Here is a 14,863-nt window from a genome sequence, read left to right on the forward strand (position 1 = left end):
CTGTCTCTTAGATCCTGTTATTCTTATGAGTGTGACTGTCGCTTGAAAGAGCGTTGACATACATCTCCCTCTTCCTGATGTGTCACAGTGTTTGAAACTCAGATTCCAGGTCATCATTTTTAAGCCTGAATTCCTTGAGCAACCACAATAGGGTCCATTTACTCCTATATCATGCAGCTACAACACATCACATGATCCTGCATGCTTATTTTATTTAATTAGCTGTAATTAGATGACTTTTATATAACGTCTTACCTGCTCTTCACCTGTGCCTCCTCACCGAAGCCAAAAGAGCACCTACCTCTCCCGTTAGTTTTTAAAACCTTCTGAACTCCTCTAACAACAGTCTCTAATTGGAATGAAATGAGGTCCTACCTCTCCCGCTACTTTTTAAAACTCTCTGAGCTCTTCAAACACCCATCTCTCACAGTCCCCTTTGTCAAGATTAATTCATGATTCAACAACAAACTGTCCATAGGATAGGATTTGGATTGTGCATAACAAGGCTCTAGCTGAATTCCTGGTATATCCTTGCTGAATTCCTGCTTTTTTATTCAATGAAGTGCTCAAATCTTTGTTTGGAATATTGGTGTGAAATAACTGAGAGAATAAATGCACGACCTTCGTATAATCACAGACACAACAGTTTGAGTATGCACTTTTGAACCTTCATTTATGTTTTCTTTCTAGGTTTGGAAGAAAGACAGTTCTATTTGGAACGATGGCTGTACAGTGTGCATTCAGTATTCTACAAGTGATCTCTCCAAACTGGGAAATATACTGCTTTCTTAATTTTCTTGTTGGCTTGGGACAAATATCAAACTACGTGGCTGCCTTTGTTCTTGGTAAGTACCTGCAACATTCAATACCATACATCCAACTATAGATCATTCAGTTACACATTAAGTTCGGTTCAAGAGGTCTGGACTTTTGAAAGTTTATTCTTTTTCAAACATATTTCTATTGTAAAATGTCATAAGGATCTGGTAACATTATAGACAAGTTGAAAAATGAGTAAATCCAGTGACCTAATAACTTCTGAATTCCAGAAATATCCAGTACAGTAAAACAAAACTCCAATAAACATACCTAAATTGGACATTTATGGACATGAAATCCTTGTTCCTTATAATGTTAATACAGTGTGACTGGTAGCAATTCATTATGTACACAAATATAATTGGGATTCCATCGTACCAGTTCAAGCATATTCCTTGAGGCTCACAAATATTTCTGGAAAGTAGTCACGCTCTGTCTGCTTCAATAACATGAACTTCCCAGTGTCCAAACATTTTAATTCCACACCGCCTATTCATGGTCTCATGCATTGTCAGACTGAATCTACCAGCAAATTGGAGAAACAACACCTAATATTCAGTCTGGACACTTTCCAATCAGGTCGCATTAATATTGATTTCTCTAGTTTCTGTTCAACCCTTCCTCCATGTCTTTCTCTTTCCTTATCTCTTTGTTTCCATTCCACCAACTCCAAACCCCTTTCCCTTCCTTCTTCATTCACTGATCACCTCAGCTTTTTCCTCTTCTACAGTCTCACCTCTTACTTACTAAACTTTGCTCCTCTCCTATCCCTTCCTCCCTTCTCTCTCATTTTCCCCTTGCCCCTGCTCTTTATTCAGGCTCATGTCTGTTTTTTGCTCATACCTTGACCAAGGATTCAGGCCCAAAACCTCGGTTACTCTTTACTTCTCACTCTATTTGGCTTTGGGTGTCTGTAGCTATGAGTTTCAATATTCCCTCTAACTTTTCATTGCACCTACTGCTATCAATTTTTGCAGATAACTGACCATCCAGTGGATATTAACATTCATGAAATGCAAAAGTGTAATTCGGGATGAATAATCTGTCCAAAAGTTGAATCATACTACCATGTTTTTATTTTTTTTTTAAATTAAAAAAAAATTCTGGAGAAACTCAGCAGGTTAAACTGTATATTTTATAGAGCAAAGATAAAGATACATAACCATCATTTTGGGCTTGAGCCCTTCATCAAGGTATACCATGTTTTATATGTGCTACAGAATCCAGTTTAAATGAAAATTTGAAAACAAGTGAAAATACAAATTGTATGAGTTCCAAGATTTTCATTCTGAGTTTTTCATCTGATACAATGATGTGCAGAGAACCTTGGACTTACAGAGTAGCATCTCTTAGTGACTAATACATGCCTGGATGCCACTTCCATAATTTTCATTCATGTATGCTACTGTATAAGTTTTCATACTGAAGTATTTCCCTGACTGGATCAAATCTGATTCTGGAATCAAACTTAGAATCTTTGTACTCTCCATATTCCCTCCACAACAATTACCAAATTGCCAATTGATCTTGTCATAATGTGCAGCACTGATCTTGTGTTCTGAACATTGAGCCTTCCCTTCTCTTCTTGATCATCACTCAGAGGCCTGATCATGAATCAAACCCACAATTACTTATTTTATCCCAATAATAGATCGCTCTCTGACTACTATCCGATCATCAATACTAATCCTACCATAAATTTGATCCCTCACCATGAGTCTCAGTCCTGACTAGCCCTTCATACTGGCTACCAATCCAAACCTCAACTCCCACTTGATTTCTGATTTCCAACTGAACTATCTATCACACTGACATCAACTACAAACTTCATCTCCACCATTCAACAGCATCCTCTGATTAAAAAATCTTGGCCAGCAGTATTCTACTCCTCTCTCTCTCTCTAATTTCTCCTTACACTTATAAGCCTGACACCTGTGATAGTACAGGTCTATCACCAATGTACATAGTGTATATAGTTACTGTACCTAGACTGTGCTTACAGCGATTGGCTGAGAGCTAAGCCACTCCTATTGTCTGGGCCTTAAAGGGTTGTGTCCCTAGCCAGGTCGGATCATTCCGGACTGGTCGGCCACCTGTGAAGAGCTCCGGTCTTTTGCTAATAAAATTGTAGAGCTCGTCGAAAGAACCAAAGACTACCGCCGCTGCTGCCGCCGCCACAGCCACCCCCGGGGCCGACGCTACCGCCGCTGCTGCCGCCGCCACAGCCACCCCCGGGGCCGACGCTACCGCCGCTGCTGCCGCCGCCACAGCCACCCCCGGGGCCGACGCTACCGCCGCTGCTGCTGCCGCCACAGCCACCCCCGGAGCCAACGCTACCGCCGCTGCTGCCGCCGCCACAGCCACCCCCGGGGCCGACGCTACCGCCGCTGCTGCCGCCGCCACAGCTACCCCCGCGGCCAACCAGGTGCTCACCCGAGCGTCCATCGCTGATGACCGCCAGGGCCCGACCGCCGCGACCAACGACCTACCCACCGGCAATCGCGAGCAACTACAAACCCCAATACTTACTATTCGCCCGCCAACGCCGCCACAACAGCACTTCCGGGAGGTCCTCCAACCTGCTCCTCGAGCGTTGACTACGTCATCCCGTTGCGTGACGTCATCCCGTTGCGTGACGTCATCGCGCAAAACTCCCCTGTCAATTGCTTCAATCACACTGAACCAGCAATGCTCTCATCCCCTCACTAAAGCAATGGAACTGATTAAAGTGCATGGACACTACACCAATTGCTTATTTGACTCTGGGTCAACTGACAGTTTTATCCAGCCAGATCTGGCCCTCCGTTGGGGACTTGACATTATTCCCACTACCCAGAGGATTTCATTAGCGACGAGGTCGCACTCGACTGGGATAAAGGGGTATTGCATCGCCACGCTGGAAGTACAGGGTGTGACGGTCACCCACTTCAAATTATTCGTCCTTCCCCAATTGTGCGCCCCAGTGTTGCTGGGATTAGACTTCCAGTGTCAGTTCCAAACGGTGTCCCTACACTTTGGGGGACCCCACGCCCCCCTCTCGGTCTGCCATCGCCCCACTCCCGAAGCACCCGAGCAACCCGCCCCCATGCCCCGGGGCCAATCCTGCGGCCTTTCCACACTCCGGATTGCCCCGCCAGCACTCTTCGCAAACCTCACCCCTGGCTGGAAGCCTGTGGCCACCAAAAGTCGGCAATATAGTTACGAGAACAGGCAATTCATTAGGAGTGAGGTGCGTAGATTGCTGGATGAGGGCATCATCGAACCCAGTTCAAGCCCCTGGAGAGCCCAGGTGGTGGTTGTCAAGAATGAAAAAAAACTACGGATGGTGGTCGACTATAGCCAGACCATTAACCGCTTCACGCTCCTGGATGCGTACCCCCTGCCACGCATCACGGATGTGGTGAACCAGATCGCCCAGTACCACATTTTCTCCACTATTGACCTACGTTCGGCCTACCACCAGCTCCCGATCCGCTGCGAGGACCGACCATTCACGGCCTTTGAAGCGAATGGGCGGCTATACCAATTTCTCAGGGTACCATTCGGGGTCACGAATGGTGTCGCGGTCTTCCAGCGGGAAATGGACAGGATGGTGGACCAGAACGGGCTAACCGCGACCTTCCCGTATCTGGACAATATCACCATCTGCGGCCACGACGTGCAGGACCACGACGCCAACCTAGACAAATTTCTTCAAACTGCCCGATAGCTAAACCTGACTTACAACTTGGACAAGTGTGTCTTCCGGACCACACGACTCGCTATTCTAGGTTGTGTGGTGGAGAACGGGATAGTCATGCCAGATCCTGACCGCATGCGTCCCCTAATGGACTTACCCCCCCCACATACCCAGAAAGCTCTCAAACGTTGCCTGGGCCTTTTCTCGTATTACGCCCAATGGGTTCCAAACTACGCCGACAAGGCGCGTCCTCTTATCAAGACCACCTCTTTTCCCCTCTCGACCGAAGCCACAGCGGCTTTCGATCGAATCAAATCTGACATCGCTGCTGCGACGCTGCACGCGATCGATGAGTCTGTCCCGTTTCAAGTCGAGAGCGATGCATCCGACTTCGCCCTGGCAGCCACCTTGAACCAGGCCGGTCGGCCTGTAGCCTTCTTCTCCAGAACCCTCCAGGGTCCGGAGAGTAGACAGTCCTCGATCGAGAAGGAGGCCCAGGCCATAGTTGAAGCGGTGCGTCGTTGGAGACATTACCTCGCTGGGAGGCGCTTTACACTGTTGACTGATCAACGCGCGGTCTCCTTCATGTTCAGCAACACCCAGCGTGGTAAGATAAAAAACGACAAAATCGCCAGATGGAGAATCGAACTCTCCACCTTTAACTATGACATCCTGTACCGGCCTGGTAAGCTCAACGACCCGCCTGACGCGCTCTCCAGGGGGACGTGCGCCAGCATACAGATGGACAGACTACGGAAACTCCATGAGGCGCTCTGTCATCCAGGGGTCACTAGGTTTGCTCACTTTGTCAAGGCGCGCAACTTACCCTACACAGTCGAGGAGATCCGCTCCATGACCCGAGCCTGTTCGGTGTGCGCTGAATGCAAGCCCCACTTCTTTCGTCCAGATAACTCCCACGTTATCAAAGCCACCCGCCCCTTCGAGCGTCTTAGTGTAGACTTTAAGGGGCCCCTACCGTCGACCAACCGTAATACCTACATCCTTACGGCCATCGACGAGTACTCCCGCTTCCCATTCGCTGTAGCCTGCCCAGACACCACTGCCACCTCAGTGATACAGGCCCTTCACAGTATTTTCACCATCTTCGGGTACCCCAATTCCATCCACAGTGATAGGGGGTCCTCATTCATGAGTGCAGAGCTGCAACAGTACCTTCTGGAGTGTGGTATTGCTTCAAGCAGGACCACGAGCTATAACCCACGCAGTAATGGCCAGGTCGAGAGGGAGAATGCCACCATATGGAGAGCGGTTACACTGGCTCTCCGGTCTAAAGGTCTCCCCACCTCTCACTGGCAGGAGGTTCTCACTAGTGCTTTACACTCCATCCGCTCTCTCCTATGTACTGCAACAAATGCCACCCCCCACGAAAGGATGTTCCTTTTCCCGAGGAAATCCGAGTCGGGAACCACTGTACCGGCATGGCTCACCGTCCCTGGCCCCGTCCTTTTGCGACGCCACGTCCGGCACTCAAAGAACGACCCCTTGGTCGACCGAGTGACTCTACTCCACGCGAACCCACATTACGCATACGTGGAGTTCCCAGACGGGCGGGAGGACACTGTTTCGGTGCGGGACCTAGCTCAGGACGCGGTAGACCCAGCAAACCCCCCAACTCCTTCTCCAGGCCCCGTGCCGCAACAGAAGGACCAACAGCATCCCAATGACCCGGGCCACCCTGCCGACAAAACGACTGGGGAATTGAGCGACGGAGCAGTCGCTCCCGACGAGCCCGCTGGCAACACCACTCCAGTGACCCCAATCCCGGCACCACGGCGGTCACGCCGGATGGTCAGACCCCCTGACCGCTACAGTCCTTGACCTACCCCTTCCTTTCATTCTCTCCCTCGTTTTTGTTTTTTTTTCCAGGGTCAATTCTCCAAGAAGGGGTGAATGTGATAGTACAGGTCTATCACCAATGTACATAGTGTATATAGTTACTGTACCTAGACTGTGCTTACAGCGATTGGCTGAGAGCTAAGCCACTCCTATTGTCTGGGCCTTAAAGGGTTGTGTCCCTAGCCAGGTCGGATCATTCCGGACTGGTCGGCCACCTGTGAAGAGCTCCGGTCTTTTGCTAATAAAAGCCTTGGTTTGGATCAACAAGTCTTTGGTTCTTTCGACGAGCTCTACAACACCTCTTTTGACCTCATCCTCACCCCACCCACAGCTCCAGTCCCACCTGTGACATTGACCTTATCCATATCCCTCATGATTAATTAAACATCTACAAGATCCCCCTTCATCCTCCTCTGCTCTCAGGAAGGAAATTGAAGCCTATTCAGTCTCTCCTTATAATTCCACCATGCCCATCATGGTAACATTTTAATGAATCTTTCATGCATCCTTTCCTGCTTAATGATCACTTTCCTACAGCTGGATGATCAGAACTGTATAGAATTCTCAGTTGGTCTCACCAATGTCCATGGAAACAGATCAATAAAATATTGGTGCTTATGTACTAAAAATAACACAATATCTACAATACTTGAATATAATGGGGAAGTTCTGTATAGGTCTACCAGCTGGAATTGTTCACACCTGAACTATGGTGTAATGCCCTGGGCACTCGCAAGTAGAATCTGTGCATGTAGCGATATCTCACCAGAAACTTTACACATCCTCAAGAATAAACTATGAAGAGATATTGGATCTGTTGTCCTGGGACATAAGAAGGAGAGATTGACTGAGATTTTTAAGATCTTATAGAGCAGTTTGATACTACTGAAGTTTAAAGAAACCCAAAAGTGAACATAGGTTTAAAAATCAGAGCTTGGGCTTGAGGAGAAAAATTAGGAAAGACTTTTTCTCACAAAATGTATTCAAAGTGTGAATTTTTTTTCCCCATACAATATAGTAGATGCAAGATAAATTAACAATTTTAAATTGTGTTATTAATAGATTTTAACTTGATACAGATGGAGAAGATTTAGCTACAAATTGGCCTAGAATCTCATTAAATGATTGAGCAGGTTTCAGAGACAGCTCCTGTTATTTTCTGTATTCCTACATGCCCTCATTCTCCATGGGACCAATGTTTGTTTTCATTGTGCCTGCATTAAATTCCATATGTGAAAAATACCACAATCCTCTGCACTTCAACAATCAGAAGTGAAGAATTCCATACTCCCAACACCGTCACAACAAATCCACAAAATTAACCAGTGTCATCAACACATTCCCTTGTCATGGGATAAAAAAATTAATGACTTAATTCTTTATCCAAACATTTTCAATATTGTGTCTGTCTCTTGTGAGAAAATCATTTTTAGTCGTATTTACAATAGAAGTCCACAAATCTGGATGCCAGAAATCTGAACCACCTGAGAATCCGGACTTTTTGAAAACTCTCAAACTTTTAAAATTTAGTGGGCTTTTGTGTGTGTGCAAGTATAAGCATCACAGATGCACAGTGGCAACAAGTGACCACAATAAATACAAAGAAATTCATTGTATACTGCCCTTTTCTTATACAATGTTCATTTTTAAACAGAATTTAAAGCATTACACCCTCATTTTGTCATTAAAAAAAGAATATTTTTGTCATGTCCACTTTATTATCTTTCAAACTCTTTATTTTAATAAGTGAAGCATGCTGAATTTGCTAATGAATAAACTATTATAATGTACCTGTTCATCTCTGCTTTATTTCAACTTAAATGGAATTTTTAAAAGTACTGCCCAAGAATCTGGAAAATCTGAAAATCTGGGCTGACACAATATCCGAGCAGTCCAGATTTTAAGATTTCTATTGTATTTCATTTTTATTGTTCAATGTCTGTAAGAATTTATGTTCCACAATGTTGAACTAGCTTCCTCATATGCACATTAATAATCCTCTTCATCCATGATTTAATCTTCATGTAGCTTGTTCTGGAAGATAGTTGATCATAATAAGTTTATTATCAATGGAAGGAAGATCAGTACCCATGATGGACTTGGCTTGTTTGCCATTCTCATTTCTGGGCACTTGAGTTTCCAAACCAGGCAATGATGCAACCTGTAGAAGTTTGACAGAGTATTCAATGACTTACCAAATCTTAAATATGATTGAAAGTAGATGCATTACTGTGCCTTCTTCAAGGTGGTTTCAATGTGTTGATTCTAGGAGATGTCCTGTGAAATGTGAACTCCTAGGTACTTGAATGTTCAAAACCTGTCCACTGCTGTCCCATCAATGAAGACAAATGCATGGTCCCTCAGCCTCTCCTTCCTAAAGTCCACAATAAGCTCCTTGGTCTTACTGACATTGAAAGCAATATTATCATTCTGGTATGACACAAACAGACTCTCCACTAATCATTTCCCATGATCCAGGAAACAATGGTAGAGTCATTCACTTCTTCTATATGTGTAAACTCATAACTTTTGAATGAATAGATTTGATACTCTTCAATTGAAATTTTAAGTTTATAAAATCTGCAGTTGTAATGAATGAAAGTATTTTAAAGTTATGAAATGAAATAATAATCCAATTGTTCTCTGGCTAGATGGAAAGGACAATTGGCCAAAATGCATAGTGAAGAGGCTCACCATGTAGAGAGATTGTAATAGCTCTAGATCCATTATATGCCCATTATTTTCTTTTTGCGTTTTATTTTGTTTTAGTTTAATTTTTTTTAAGTAGACATACAAAACAGTAATGGCACTTTTTGCCCTTGAGCCCATGCTGCCCAATTACACTTAATAAACAATCCTAGAATGATTGGAAAGGTGGGAGGAAACCGCAGCACACATAGGAAATCCATGTACAAACTCATTATAGATTGGATTCCAACCTCAGTTTCTGGAGCAGTAACAGTATTGCGACTACGCTAACTGTGCAGCCCCTTTTCATTTCATTTTTTTCTTCCTCTTTTTACTGTTCTTTCTTGCTCCTTTGATGTCATGTTTCTGCTTTGGCAGTACAATTCCTAGCTTCTGGGTGGTCACTGGTTTATTGGCATTAACAGTTCCTGGTTGGTTGTAAGTATTATTCAACAAGCATTCAAATTATTTACCTGCTTAAAAATGTTATTGATTCTCATTCAGTTGAAATGTTTCATTTGATTTCAAATAAAATTAGTGAATATTTCATAATGACTATTGTTTGTGATTTTTTTTCTTGCAGGAACAGAACTTCTTAGAAAGTCTATTCGGATTCTGTTCTGTACATTGGGAGTGTGCATCTCTTATGCAGCTGGCTACATGTGGCTTCCTTTATTTGCATACTTCATAAGAAATTGGAGGATTTTGCTTTTGACTCTTTCTGTCACCGGCCTGTTATACATTCCTTTGTGGTGGTATGTTGAATTTTGTACCAAAACCACTGTATAGTTTAGCTGTGAACTTGTGTTTTTAAGATCTTCTGCCACAAATTGTAACTGCATTGAAAGAAGATGAGAGTCCCCCTTAGGTGAGGTTAGGAACTGGGATTTCATTAACAATGTATTAATAAGATACAGTAATCTTTTATTGACTGTTAAGCAGCATTGGTTCCTTGACTCAGACCTTGAGGAAGGGCTCAGGCCTGAAACATTGGTAATATATCTTTACCTCCTATGGATGCCTTGAGAACGGTGGAGATCCTCCAGCATCTCTGTGTTTTGACAACATTCACATTGTCTGTAGACTTGTGTGTTTCACTCTTGTTTGAGTTATTATCATGAGATATTCCTTGTTGTTCAGGGGCAGTTACTTTTACCTTCTCCACCTGAAGTAAATTTAAATATTCAGCACCCCTCACGGTTGGCAACCCACAATCCCTTAACTGGCTGTTCTGTTTCCCTCACTTCTTCTGCTGGCCCAACCAAAGCATGGTCTCTCTACCCTCTGCATCAATCCACTCCCCCCCACCCCCATCGTTATTCACCAATCTTAACCCTAACTGAAAGCCAGTCGCTACATAAAGCAGATGATAGTGAGGAGGGACAAGTATATAATGGCAGAGAGCAAGGGGATTATTGAGGCCAGCTCCAGTACCTGGAGAACTCAGTTAGTGGTGGTTAAGAGCAAGGGTAAACACAGAATGGTGATTAACTATAGTCAAACCATTAATCACTACACGCAGCTTGATGCATACCCCCTCCCTCGCATTGTGTATATGGTTAACCAGATTGCCCAGTATTGTGTGTTTTCCATGATAGACCTGAAATCTGCCTACCACCAACTCTCCATCCACCTTGAGGATTGTAATATACAGTATTCGAGGCAGCCGTCCGCCTCAACCACTTCCTCAGAGTGCCCTTTGGTGTCACCAATAGTGTTTCCATCTTCCAACAGGAAATGGACTGGATAGTAGACCAAAATAACCTGCACGCCACCTTCCCCTACCTGGATAATGTCGTGATCTGAGGCCACAGCCAGAACACAAACTTCCAGAAATTCCTCACCACCGCCAAACACTTGAATATGACCTATAATAAGGATAAGTGTGTATTCTGCACTACCCGACTGGCCCTAAAAAAGTGCCTGGGGTTCTTTTCTTATTACACCTAGTGGGTTCCAAATTATGTGAATAAAACCCACCCCCTTATCAAATCCACGTCCTTTCCCCTTATAAATGAAGCACAGGCAGCCTCCAGCCGCATAAAGGAGGACATTGCCAAAGCTGCAGCCTATGCAGTAGATGAATCTTCCCCCTTCCAGGTGGAGAGCAATGCATTCGATTTCACCCTGGCCACCACCCTTAATCAGGCAGGCTTCTCATTGCCTTTTTCTCCCACACACTCCAAGGTCCTATAGAGAAGGAGGCTCAGGTGATCATTGAGGCAGTGTGGCACGGCACTGGATGCATTACCTGGCCAGCAGATGTTTTTCCCTGCTCACAGATCAACAGGCAATGGCATTTATGTTCAACAATAAATAGCGGGGTAAGATAAAGAACAATAAAATTTTGAGGTAGAAGATCAAGCTGTCCACCTATAATTAAGACATCCTGTACCAACGGGGGAAGCTCAATGAGCCCTCAGATGCCTTGTTACAAAGGTCATGTGCCAGCGCACAGGTGGATTGCCTCAAAGCCCTCCACAATGAATCTGCCACCCTAGCGTCACAAAATTTTTTTCATTTTATCAAATCTTGGAATCTGCCATAGTCCATTGGGGCTGCAGGGTCGGGCAGAGTGCAAGCCTCATTTTTACCAACCAGACAGGGTACACCTGATAAAAACCATCTGTTCCTTTGAGTGACTGAGCTTGAACTTCAAGGGCCCTCTTTCCTCCACCAAATATAATACATACTTCCTCACTGTTATTGACAGGTATTTGTGGTTTCCCTTTGCCATCCCCTGCTACCATCACAGTAATTGGGGCCCTGTGCAACCTTAACACCCTGTTCGGGTGCCCATCGAACATCCACAGCAACCAGGGGGGTTGTCGTTTATGAATGATGAGATGCGCCAATTCCTGCTGGCCAGGGGTATTGGCATCAGCAGGTCCATGAGATATAATTCCTGGGGGAACAGTCAAGTAGAGAGATGGAACAGCACCATGTGGAAGGCCATCCTCTTTGCCCTAAAGTTCAGGGGACTGTCTGTCTCTCACTGGCAGGAGGTTCTTCCAGAGGTGCTGCATGCCACTTGGTCTCTGCTATGTACTGCCACTAATGCTACCCCTCACGAAATAATTTTCTCCTTCCTAGGAAGTTCGCGTCGGGGACCATTCTACCCTTTTGGCTGATGTCTCTGAGGCCAGTCCTGCTAGGAAAACACGTGAGGAGCCATAAAAACCGACCCCCTGGTTGATAGGGTTCAGCTCCTCCATGCAAATCCCCAATATGCCTATGTGGCCTACTCAGGTGGACACAAAGAAATGGTCTCCATTCAGGATCTAGTGCACGCAAGAGCCCCCCTGAGGAAGATACCCACCAGACAGCAACCCCCCCTTTTTCCGTAGTCACGCATTACATACCGCTTCACCCTCCCCCCAGCCCAGTCATTCTGGCTGAGCCGCCATGCACCCTGCTGGTTGACATAGTGCTGGAGGTCCGGGGCAAATTAGCAGCCTGGCTGCAACCCCACAACCAGCGCTACACCAGTCAGTATGGAAGGTCAAGTCACCAGTCCAGTTTAACCTAAGACTTTGTGCTCCATTTCACCCTGACAGACAATTAAAAAAAACAAGAGGTGAATGTGGTGAACTGCTAAACTGTATTGTATTCCTGATTTCCTAATTACCTAGCTCTGCCCTGTCATGCAACTGTATCTGCGGCCCCTCCCTCTTTTGACTTTGTATAAAGTCTCCATCACCCTGACCCTTACCCAGGAAGCTGGGCCATGACACAGGGTGAGGTCCTTGTCCATTGTGAATAAAATCCTGTCAATTAGTGTCTCTGTCTCAGCCTCTTGAGTTATTTACTGCGCATCAATGGTAACAGGCCATTTTGGCCCACTAGTCCATGGCGCCCAATTTGCCACCCATTAACCTTCACCCCCCCCCCCGCCGGTACATTTTGAATGGTGGGAGGAAACCGGAGCCTCCAGAGAAAACCCATGCAGACCCATACAAACTCCTTACAGACAGCGTGGGACTCGAACCCCAGTCCGGTCCTGCTTGCTGGCGCTGTAAAGGAATTGCGCTAACCACTACATCAACCGTGCCGCCCACCACACCATTTTAAACTAATCCATTGAAAATATATTAAGTCTTGTAAAAATAGGTCATGGAAAATATTGCTACAATAAATGGCACCTCTTGGGCTAGCAATAAGATTAGAATGTTAAAAGGTAAATGTAAAGTCTATGGCAAGATGATTCAAACAGTGCATTGATTTATTGATTCTAACAATTTACATTCAATAATTTATGTCTTTTTTTCTCTTTTTTGAATAGTCAGAATACATTTTCCATTTTCCAACTGTTGGAACAACTCAGTAGTGAACAAGAATAGAATTTGATATTCACTTTTGCTTGGTCCATTTCCTTTATATTTTCTCTCTCTCTCTCTCTCTTTCTCACTCTCACTCTCTTTATTCCACCACCCCCTCCCCGCATTCCTCCTTGATGTTATAATATTTCTGGGTAGTTGTGTCGATATTTACAAGTCAAAATCAAAGCACAGCATGTGCTTAGTTCTTCTGCTATTTCTTTGTTTCCAATTATAATTCACTAATTTCTGATTTGCACTTTTAGTTCAGGTGTAATGACCTTCCAGCATTATTAGCCTGAATTTTTTTCTCATTATAGCCCTATTTTCCTCTCACACATTTTTATCTCTGACACTTTTCCTTTTTCCTTTTTATATCTTATACGTTTCTTCCTGTTTCTCCATCTTCTATTTCCTTGCGCTCATTCCTTTCACTCTGACATTCTGGTTTAAACTGTGACTGAAAACATTAACAAATATCATTCTACCCCTGCCCAGGTGTAACCCATGCATTTAATACTGGTTCCATCTCCCCCAGTCCAATTATCCCAGGAATCTACATTCTTCTTCCCGACCTCTGGTATATATCTTTCTACTTTTGATGGAAAATGACAATGGGAATAATCTTCAGAGGACCAGTTTTTAGGTCTTCCTTTCAATTTATATTCTAACTGCCAATATAATCGTAGGATCTCATCTTTTATTTAACTATGTTATTGGTGTGGCTAGGTGTCACAATTATTGTCAGATCACTGATTATATCAGGCCAAGATATTTAGGACATGTTTAAATTGAAATATCTTCACTCAGTGTATGATGAACCTATGGAATAAATTACCATGGAGGGTTGTGGAGTCCATAGTGCTAATTATGCTTAAGAAGCAAGAACATTTCTGAATGCAAAAGTCATCAGGGAGTATGGGAAGGACTTGGCAATATGGTATTGAGACAGATTTATTGCTATAAATAGAAATCATGCCTAAGATATATAGTTAGTTATTCAATATATTCCACACTAGAATTGATTTAACTGATATCAGTGGTTTTTCACAACACAATTTCTTTAAATTAGACTGCTACTTAGAAAATGATAATCAAAAAATTTGTAACATTTGTGCACATTCTAAACTGTTGGGATCACTTCCTCTCATTTACCATTTTAAACTTGAGAACTGCAAATTAATGCCCAATTGAGGATACTATTTTTTGAAGTAAAGCAAGTTTTATCAATTCTAACATAAAACAACCTCAGTAAAGTTGAAACATCCTTGACTCTAATTAGAAATATTGTCTAAAACATTTCAAGGATTGATTTTTTTTAATGGCCTTACACTGTTGATTGAATTTCCAGAGATTTCAAATGATTTTTTTTTAATATCTGATTTTCATTTGAAAGTAGAGGTATTCAAATTGTGTATGTATTTTGAAAACATCAAATGGAAGATAAGTCACTGAAATGCCACTGTCTCCACAGTCACCATAACAAGGTTGAATAAAACATTTT

The 14,863-nt window shown here is 43.8% G+C and overlaps 1 protein-coding gene across 4 annotated transcripts in view; it reads left to right on the plus strand.

Moving 5' to 3' along the window:
* LOC138743250 (organic cation/carnitine transporter 2-like) overlaps nt 1-14,863 on the plus strand; it is a 54,404-nt gene that overhangs the window by 11,842 nt on the left and 27,699 nt on the right. For all 4 annotated transcript variants that reach the window (XR_011344755.1, XM_069898224.1, XM_069898225.1 and 1 more), the window contains exons 3-4: nt 691-845; nt 9,627-9,798. Coding sequence is in view for 3 of the 4 variants with exons in the window: in XM_069898224.1 (XP_069754325.1) it covers nt 691-845; nt 9,627-9,798 (327 nt within the window). In the remaining variant the exon portion in view is untranslated. The remainder of the gene's footprint in view (nt 1-690; nt 846-9,626; nt 9,799-14,863) is intronic.

The sequence above is a fragment of the Narcine bancroftii genome, chromosome 9, assembly GCF_036971445.1.
Source record: "Narcine bancroftii isolate sNarBan1 chromosome 9, sNarBan1.hap1, whole genome shotgun sequence".
In the NCBI taxonomy this organism is placed as follows: domain Eukaryota; kingdom Metazoa; phylum Chordata; class Chondrichthyes; order Torpediniformes; family Narcinidae; genus Narcine; species Narcine bancroftii.